At 32.3% G+C, this 10,786-nt stretch overlaps 1 protein-coding gene across 1 annotated transcript; it reads right to left on the bottom strand.

The window, feature by feature from the left end:
• Positions 1 to 4,171: 4,171 nt before the first annotated feature.
• On the bottom strand, positions 4,172 to 7,353 carry LOC148282179 (uncharacterized). The gene is made up of 6 exons (XM_088225521.1): positions 7,292 to 7,353; positions 7,040 to 7,213; positions 6,825 to 6,935; positions 6,545 to 6,703; positions 6,002 to 6,155; positions 4,172 to 5,096 (listed from the first exon to the last, which is right to left on the bottom strand). The coding sequence occupies exons 2-6, from the start codon at positions 7,106 to 7,108 to the stop codon at positions 4,930 to 4,932; spliced, it is 660 nt and encodes a 219-aa protein (XP_088081647.1). The 5' UTR covers positions 7,109 to 7,213; positions 7,292 to 7,353; the 3' UTR covers positions 4,172 to 4,929.
• Positions 7,354 to 10,786: the final 3,433 nt, after the last annotated feature.

Genomic DNA, 10,786 nt, shown 5'->3' on the forward strand with positions numbered 1-10,786 from the left:
AGCACTTTGTTTCTCTAATGCGATAATTTATTAGATTCGTTAGTACTTATTTAAATTTGATAATATTTTTATTTTTCGTTTTTTTTTTTAAAATAAAACTCCATAGTTAATGTCTTTAATCAAAAAATATCAATAAAAACGCCTTGGTCAATTCGTACATTTTTTTAAAGAAATATTAGCGTCCTTATAATTTACCCAAATATTTCAATTTTGGTGACCATTTTCAACGAGTTGTAAATAACTCACTTTTAGAAAATAGAAAAGAAGTTGGAGCAGAGTAGGGTTCGAACCTCAAACCTCTGATCCGCGAGTCCGCAAAACTAGCCATGGGACCACAATCCGATTCAATCAATATAGCAAAACTAATCTTTAAAAAAAATATCATTAAAAGAGATATTTTAATGATAATTGTATCAAATTCATTATTTAAATTTAACGAGGTAAAAATCCTGCCAAAGGAAATCGACTGGAGATTAGTTGGTCTCATGGTTATTATTGCGTTTGCCAGGCATTTAATAAATAAATAATTAATACAAAACAATAAATTTCGATCCACCATATTGTATTTTTTCATGCCATGTAGATTTTTGCCGTGGTGTGAAATGGGCCAATCATGCGATATCACGCAGTGGGCTCGTGGTTTGCACGTGCACAGCGGTCCAATCTCCGTGAATGTACGGAATTTTTTTTGTAGAATTTAGAACTTTTATTGCCCTTTTGTTTCTAAAGAAGCTTTATAGTTTTTATATTTTTTTTGCACTCAATGTTTAATCAATATTGGTTAGGTGAGCGAATAACCAAATTTAATACTCTTAGGAGGTACTAGGATCTTTTTTTGAAAAAAAAAACCCCTATTTTTATTTAATCGCCAACGGAGATATAAAGGATGGCGACTATAATTTTAATTATGTCGCCAACGGGCTGCAGGGTTAAAATGTAAAAAAATGAGAGAATATGAAAGTATCTTATCTGACTAAAAAAAAAAAACAAGTGGTTTTTTTTTCTCATTTTATTTCAGTTGGGTTAAGAAATGGGAGATTCTCAGGGGTGCCCCATAGTATAGTGACCGATGCTTGCTAAATTCTCGTCTTTGAGAGAATGCACAGAATGGCTGGTAAATTAAATTTTACCTATTGTCCAGGAGGGAGGGAGCCCATGTCTCTGGGTATGAACTGAACTAATATTTTGTGCCATCCTTTCCCATTAAAGGGAAGTAGGGTTGCTAACTCTTGGTGTTGAAATTATTAAACATAGTACCTACCTACTCGCAAAACTTTTTGATTAAATTGATTTAATTAATAACCTTTAAATAAGCGGTGCTATATAAATGATTATGGGATTCATGATTATGGGATTTATTTTTTTGTGGCATATCTTATATGAAGGGCGTCAAAGTTATTTTTTTTTTAAATAACCATAATCATATAATCTAACGTTATTGTGATACAAGTAAATACAGTTTTTGCTACAATTCATGTTTGCAATATGGTCACGAGGATGAACGACAATATCTGACAAAAGCCCTCTATATAATATGCTAAACTTAAAGGGCCTGTGAAAGTAGAAGTCAAATTCGATTAAAATCGCGATATATGAAATTGAAAATTTTAAAAGAGTAACTCGTTTATTGAAGTATTGCCGTTTGTACGAGTTAAACCGATAGGAAGACCCACGGTCTTTAAAACGGTTTCGAGCATATGGACGGTAATACCGCACAGCGGGTAACTCCGTACAGGTGTTTTAAGTCAGAAGAAAGCAAATTACACATGTTTGTCTGGGTCACATTTGTTCGTTTAGTGTAGTCTCGCACCCTCGGGAGTTATTACACCAGTCAGCAGAGCACTAGCGGTGTCTGATGCAGATGTGATGTGATTTCACACTTGCCGTTACATTTAAACATCAGAAAATAATCCGTAAGTAAATATTTTTTTAAATTAAGTAGTGACGGTATTGAATTTGATTTTGAAGGCATATTTAGCATAATGTTATAGACGATATAACACTTAATTGCGTATGTTTTTGCAACTACAAGCCGTTGAAGGTCGAAATTTGTTTTCGTTTAATTTCGTACACCGTACGGTAATAACCGCCATAACTATTTGTAATACACGAAGCTAATGCCACTTGACCTCATTGCTCTTTTTACCAAAGTTTATTCAGTTAGTGCCTATGATAGTCAATGGTTTTAAAACTGAAGATATCTAGCCTTTAGATTTGAGTGTATTTAATAAACTGACTGAGAAAAGAAATAATTAGCAACTAAATCAATATATTTCTGCAGAAGAAGCAGTCAATGTAGAGCCAGAGACACAAGGAGTACTAATGAATGAACCAGACAACTCTAATTCAATTCCTCGATAATTACATATATGAATTTTGTAAACTATAATAGAGGTTTGATCTTAGTATAATAATATGCCACAAATAGATTCACCCATATGCACATAAATCATTATATGATTATTAACTACAAAGTTATCTACAGTTTACAGCAATACAACGGGCCATAGGTACTCTGGCCGAGAATTGCAAGCGCAAACCGAGAGCGCCCCTTACACATTTGTTGTTAAACTGAGAACAAAACCAACAATTTTGAACGCTTTTGTTATGTGCAATACAGTGAAAGGACTTATATTTAAGCGGTAGCAAATGACAACTCTGAGGGTTTGATTGATTAAGTCATTTTATCATTTGTAAAAATATATTTAACCGTGACAATGTTTGAGCCTTTAAGGAATATACGAAATTACACGAACGATGTACGGAATTATACGCAAGTGTCAGGTAACTCCGTACTTCCTACTTTTTTAAATACTTTATTTTTAAGGGTTCCACGGTAGTTGCACATAAAAAAGATTTGTCATCTAAAACTTACATAAATTAAGGATAAATCTGTACATAATAGTTAGCCTTGTACCGGATTGATATCAAGAAAATGTCGTTCAAATTTAGGTGTACGGTATTACCCTCCGCTTCCCTAATCGGTAATAAATAGACAGCATAAATATTCAAAACTGTATACTCCAACATAGGCAGATAATATTATATGTAGGTAGCCTATTCAAAATTGCCGAACTAGAAATTGTAAAACATTATCATCAACATCTCTTTTTTCCCTTTTTTTATTTTTAATGTATGTTTTTATTTCAATGTAATTAAAATGTTTGTGTTTGCTGATTATCAAATTGATATGCCATATATGTAAAAAAAGATTATCTTTGGTTTTATATAATATATCTGTTATAATAAATAATTCGTCCCAATTCAATACGGGACTTTGGTCCCATGGAGTTGGGACGCATGTCTCAAAAAGTTTATAATAAGCTGTATGTAAATAAAGAAAACAAAAAGGAATCTATAAAGAAATTAAATAATCTGAGAAAAGTTAAAAAATGTTTGCAAAAATGTTACAATGTCGTTGCAAAGTGTAAAAAGCAGGTATAGCAACGAATATGTAGTGGGAAACAAACTGTTAATGGCGTCTTTTGTTTTATAAATTTATGCAAACCTCTAACATTAGTAACGAATAAAACCAATATATCTAGAATTACCGATTTTTGGTAACACGATTGCTGCCTTTAGTACCTACACAATTGCTGCGATCTGCGATAGCGAAACCACGACAAATCTGTCCTAGTATATGAGAGGGTATCGCGTATGTCGTATCTCGCTCTTACTGTCTACGACTTCCTATGTTTGCGTCTCTATTCGCGACAAATCACTATTAGCAACGAAACCCGTTCTCCAAGATTCTTTCGTTTTTGGTTAATTTAATGAACCCATATTCTACTAAAAAGTCTAAAAAAAAATTAACATGGACGCAAGCAGTAACAATTTATCCTTTTCCGGTGTGGAAATAGACTCCTGACCGGGAGGACATTTTGAACACAAACAAATTTAGTGCGGAGAAATTTGCGGTGTAAAAACGTATCGCTATTATTTCGCTACTGCTAACGATTCTACTACTGCTAAAGTGCTAACGATTCGCTGAAGTTTCGCTATCGCGGAACGCAGAGGATTAAATTACGGGACCTGCGAACATTCGGGCGCTCCAAGAAAAGTTATATTTTTCGATTTAAAAAAACATAAGGTGATAGCTTTCGGATGCATTTTGAAATGTTAAAGTTCATAAAATTATATCATTCGATAATCATCTCCTATTGAGAATAAATAAGACTCTCCAAATCCCCTTTGTGAAAATGCACAATAGTTTGAAAGTTTAAAATATCACTTTATGTTGTGCGTGTCCAAATGTTTGTAGACAAAATACTGGATTTTACCTCCTACGGGGTCATTAATATTAACAAATTACAACAGAGATGGAGTGGAATTTGGAAGTATGGAATATGGAATATGGGAATATGGAAGTCTAGGCATTTACATAAACCAACTGGTCCAAGAAGAAGTTTAAAATTTGGAAAAATGTTTTCAGGCGTTGCCTAGTAAGTGAAATAATTAAATCAGATGAATCTCTTCACAACAATAATGGTTTCAGCTTTTTAATTTCCCTAAAATCAACAGATAGAAGAAAAAATAGGCAAAATGGTGAATGTTCAAGTGGCCTCTAAAACCAGCCTATGGCAGGTCATAAGCCCTGTAAATACCTAGACTTCTATATTCCCTTCTCTAAAATTTTCTCCATCCCTGTTGTAATTTGTTAGTTTGAAGTATCAGTAAACCGAGGATCAACAAAATGCTTGAATATTAGTTGATAGAATGACAAAATATTATTAAATTTCGGTTTGGGCTGAAATGTTCTTAACTTATTGGCTGAAAGGTGATAAATCTTTTCTCCGTGTTAATTAAATCTGGTATATCATAGATTGTTGGACATTGCGAAATTCCTGCCATTGTGTTTTTATTAGGTTCCTCTCTTCGCTTCTCTAGACATTCGCATTATTTCGTTTGTAGAGCTAACAGAATTTCGTGTCATTCCAGAGCATGCTCTTCTTCATTGCGTTCCTCTTCACGCTCTTCTATTTTATCTACCTGGTCAGGGTCGTACTCTTCTGGAAGGGGCTCGACGAATACTACTTCTGAGGACTTTTTGTCAACAATGCGAGGAGAAAAATCGAATGCGATTGGCCAACACTTTTCTAGAAAAAAAAAAGCTTATCTTGTTCATTTGAGTTGAATTACTAATTTTACTTTTTAAAAATATTATGAAATTTTTCAGTGCCGTCTATGCATGTTTTAATCAGCTATTGGACCTACGGATAATATTACCTATTTAAAAATGACAAATATGTTATTTGTCTTCGTCCATTTATTTCACATTTTTAGAGCATCCAGAGGTGTCTCCTTTAAACAATTATTTAATTTTATTTATTCTTACAAATACATATATGTTACAAAAAATATACAATAATAACGTATCCCAAACTCTATGAGGCCAAGGGCTCTGTGTTGAGTTGAAATACAACATAAGGGAAAGTGGAAGCACGCACATAATTTAATAATAGCAAATATAAAAATTAAATATTATTCCATAAACATACAATTTTTTTAATGAGCATCTGGACAACACACTCAATAGTATATAAATCTATGTAATATCTCGCAGCAGTCTCCTGCACATTAAGCGGACTGTATCGACACATCTCGTTATATCTAACCAAGGTCTGTATGTAATGTTCGACAATAAAATTTGTTTTTAACTTGTGACATTTTGTCATGTATTTGATATAAACTATAACAATAATGTGTTCAAACGGTTTTTTAGTCTCAGTTTGCTTACGAATAGATCTTCCTATTACGTTTCCATATAATTAATAACCACTCGATTACGCGTCATCTATTTTCCTCTACGAGAACTCACCTGTAGGTGTATGCAATGTTTTCTTAAATGTATGAGGCAGCTACACAAATGTTTAAATCATTCAATTTATTTCATCACGTACGCGGTATTTTCACAGCGTGACATAACCATTTGAATTGATCTTCACAATTTCAGTAGGAGTTAATTTGAATGAAATATAAAATTGGTTTAAATAAAACTTACCAAAACCGAATTGGTAATCCGGGAGAGTGTGGTACATTGTGGAATATTCCCTGAGATCGATGGTGAATGGAGACTCAAGTATATATTCCAGTAAGGCATACTCGGGTAGATATTCTGTCTTGTTGTCCTTTAGTCCGGGCGAGCTAAAGCTGATCTAAAATATTATGGCTTATTAAAATAATACATTCATTTAAAAACACGCTAAATATATAATATAGCCGACAATTATGTTAACAACATTTTTTTTATATATTCCCTGAGTCAGTACTAGTCAACTAAAAGTGACATAATTGTAACAGATTATTCAACGTTTGAACGTTACAGTTCATTAAAAAAAATAAAAGTAGTAATAGTAACGCATTTTAGAATAAGCAAATTAAATTTTGGTGGTCATATCGACTTAGCGCGAGCTTAGAGCCATAAAAAATCTAATAAACCTAAATTAAACTAATTGAAATTTTGGGCAATGGGTATAGTAAGTACATATTATATAAGTAAATTAAAAAGTTTATTTTCGGCAACTCGATGACAACGACACCTTACCCGTTTATCTTCAATTGTAAGTAATGTCAACATTTCTATTTTTTTGACAAAAGTTTCTAAAACTTCGAAGTGGTATGACATAGGAGCTCCGGCATTCATCTTAGTAGCCAATGTGGGCGGTGTAGTAAACAGACATAATACGTTTTCTTTCAGGAAACGCTAAAATAAAACATATAGTTGTTAACCATATGCTATTTTAAATTATCAAAAATATTCATTAAACCCTCGGTTATTCGTTTGTATCTGTATCGGTAATCGTTTTGACATTAAAAATTCTTACCTGACGAATATTGTGATAAACAATAAGTAACTTTGCCCGCCCAAATGCATTTTTGTTGTTAGATTCCGATAAAAATAATCTAATTTGCCGGGAAACGCCCTCCTCTGAACCCTTGAGAAGAAAAAAAAGTACACAATACGACGGAAAACACAGTTGATAGTTGATCAATAGCAAAATATATTTTTTAAAATACATTATTATTGTTGTTAACATACTTCTATTACTGCTACATAGTATTTCTGGTAGGCGAGAATTAATCCTCTTACGGGAGCATCGCAATACATAGAATTGACATCTGAAATGTTTTTTTGTAAGTATGACAGCAAAGTTTCTTGGGGGTTATCCAAAGAATGTTCACCAGCATAGCAAGCGCGAATTATAAAGACTTTCTGAAACCCAATTTTACTATATTCATTTAACAATAAAATTTAAAGAACAATAATTACAATCATGTAATATATGGGTACCGATTCAATCTCTTTGAAATTGTTTTCAATAACATCGAGAACAGTATGAAATCCTGATTCCATTTTACTAAAGTCAAAACAAATAATGTCGTCATGGAGACGATTTGTTTTATCTGTTTTTTTTATTGTGGCAATCTCGTGGGATAGTCAATTTAGTGCCAAATTAAATAGGTAGATGCAGAGATAATGTAGAACTATTACTAGTTGGTAGACGCGTAATGCTGCATTTCGAAAGAACGTGTTAACTTTAATTTAATCTCCAACAAAGCGTTTTTTTTTTCTCAAAATAATATGTATTCAATAAATAAAAAAACAAGTAGGTTAGACATGAAAACATTATTTAAACATTTCGCCTAGAAATTCAAAACATAACTAACTTTAATGATATGCAGATTGCCATTATGATGGGTGCATAGCATTACGTACAGTTCTGAACACTGAAATAGGCATTTATATTTCATTCTGCTAGAATATGAAGTTACTGCACGAACTATATTTTTACGATTTAGATAAAATACGATTTTGTTTTATTAGTCTTCAAATTAAATAGAGTAAATGATTAATACACAACCGTTTAAATACCTCAAATTTTATATCTTCTCATGTTATATATGTTTCAATATATAAATACGAGTGTGTACTGTACAACCAAAATGATCACTCTTAGCGTTGTAGCTTGTAGGTACCTACATCTAATGACTCATCCAATCTAACCCCAAAAATGACTCAACTACATATGAAACTTCTCATGTGTAAACCTACCGAAATTTGATGACGTCACTAAAATAAAAGCTTGCGCTATTTTAAAAGATTATTTTCGAATCATAAAATAAAAAGACAACTTCTTTAGAAATATAAAAATATTATTAAAGGTTAATTCTAACGATAACCTTTGTATTACGAGGGTATTAACGTAAGTTTTTACAGCTACTGTACTTTAGTTCCCAAGCGCGTAGAGTTCCCTATGCTTTATAAAGTACTTCTAATAAAAGCTGCTGCATTTGTGAACAGTAAAGTGTTTCCATGTCTGCCTTTTATACTATCTTTTTTTCTTCCAAAAATGATTTAGATAGAAACCATCGCATCAGCGCGGCGACGCCTAAATCATAGTTCACAAAATAGCATTCAAGCAACCACGATTGCTAACGATAGGCGCCATAGATAATATGAAGAAACTTCTTCAGTAGAAATTACATGTAAAGATTTGTTGAAAATATCTAAACCTTATAGACCAATACTAGATTTTATCAAGATTTATAGATAATTCAACTAAGTCAAATAACTTTTTGAGAAGCAAATATGGAATCCTTCTCAGAGAACTCTCTATCTCGGTTGAAATATCTATCAATCGAAATATTACATACTTGCAATTCGTGGTGTAATGGTCAGCGCGTTTGCCTACTATGCAAGAGGTCTCGGATTCGATTCCCGACATGGTTGATGTGAAGTATTTATTTAAAACGGTGTTTTTACACTAGAATATTTCATAGTCCCTGGACTGGTACCTGAAGCGTAAGACTCATCATCTTACCTGAATGTAAGAAAAATGATCTAAATACGCTGCAATTGATGGATTGATGCAGTGCCCAATGCACCACTAGGTTCGGAAAGATGATGACACTTACATACCTTAAGCAATAAATAGATAAAGAACCCTCCTGCTTGCGAACCATTTTTAATCGAAATAGGTTGTGGTCTCATGGGTAGTGTCGTGGATCGTGGACTCCGGATCAGGAGGTCCGACCAGGTCTACCACAACTTCTTTCCCATTTTCTAAGACGGTTATTAACGACTTTAAGAAAATGGTCTCAAAATCGAAATATTTTGGAAAATCATAAGAACGCAAATATTTATTTAATTAAAAAATTGATCATTTTCAAAAAGAATATAAGGAATTTTTTCATGTCTATGTAGATATATTTTACAAAAGGCATTTTTATTATGTTTTGGAGTAGAGGAGAAAGAAAAAAATCCTCTACTCCAAAACATAATTAAAATGCATTTTTAAAAATATATCTACATAGACAAGAAAAATCCTCATCTGCACCTATTAGCTATTAGCACATAGGACGCTACATTGGTACACCGAAAGCAGCATTTTGTAATATTCATCTTCTATCAACACGTTCGCGGTTATGCCGGCGTATAAGTGTCAACAGCTATGGCCGTTAGTCTCAAAGACGTTGGTAGTGAACAGAAGGCCTGTGTAAAACTGAAATCATTTTAATAAATTATTATGGCAAGACATATTGCGTCTCTATAAGAAACAGTCAGCAACAAGTGTCCCAGTGTGTTAGTTGAGTACTTCAAACTATCAACTGCTGGTTAATTATTTAAAGCTGGTGCGTTCGCAAAACTTACACAAACGCATTGTGTAGTATCTGTGAATAAGCGTATGGTATGACATCGCACGGCATACGCATTATAAACACAATCTGTCTCTCTCGCGCTCAGACATTGACTACTATTGCTTTGTTAGTTGCTAATAAAATATACACAGGATGCTTCAGCGTTCAACTAAATTTTGCTGCGATTCTTAAAAGTTAAAGTATATATTAATTAAGGCATGGATTGAAAACACTGGTTTATAAAGATATTTTGTCATTTAATCTAATCATGTATAGGTCGATTATCTAGTGCTGGCGTGTTTGCAAACTTACACAAACACATTTTTAATGTACAGAATTAAAAAAACTTTCATATTCAATTTGAGTCAAATGTGCTGTTTTTTTTTTTAATCCCTTCTGGATTAGAGCAAAAAATCAGTTAAGCAAATTTCATTCCCAAAAAAAAATCTGCCAAAAATGGCAGCAGAAAACTAGTATTTTTAATATTTTGTTTGTCAAAAATGACAAACACAAAATATTAAATTAAGTAAGAAATGTTCTTGTGAAAAATAAATTAATATACAACATTTTCTAAACCCATTGTATTTTTGTTCATATACACAACCCTCTAATCCAACACGGAATTTTAAAAAACGATGGCATATTGGTAAAAATTTAATATAACCGTATTCGCATTCAATCCCAGAAATATCTTTTTGGAAAGTGTTTATACACTATAAAAGACACTATTTAGGATACAACCTACACTTACTTATAAATGTAGTCATTTAAGATTTGTCCACTAAAATATTCCTCGAATATTATGAAAATGGTGCTATGTAAATTATTTATATTAATAAAAATACAGACAAAATTGTTTAGCATACTTATTAATTTTCGCAATGTAAAATAAAATAATAATAGGGGTGCTTATACAGTTCCAAATTAGAACTGGTTAAAAATGAAAATATTTCATTTAAGGAAATTAATGTTCTCGCACCTTTTTTTAATTTTGTCAGAATATCTCACTAGTGATCAGATTTAATAGTAAACATTTGGCGTAGGCTAAGAAAGTTTTAACAACTTTTAACCTTGATATCCCCCATTCCAATGTGGACAAGTTTTAAATTAAAATGATTTCAGATTGAATAGTAATAAGAACACAAAA

Source organism: Micrasema longulum, unplaced genomic scaffold (genome assembly GCF_059751315.1).
Source record: "Micrasema longulum isolate JH-2025_06_02 unplaced genomic scaffold, ASM5975131v1 h1tg000366l, whole genome shotgun sequence".
In the NCBI taxonomy this organism is placed as follows: domain Eukaryota; kingdom Metazoa; phylum Arthropoda; class Insecta; order Trichoptera; family Brachycentridae; genus Micrasema; species Micrasema longulum.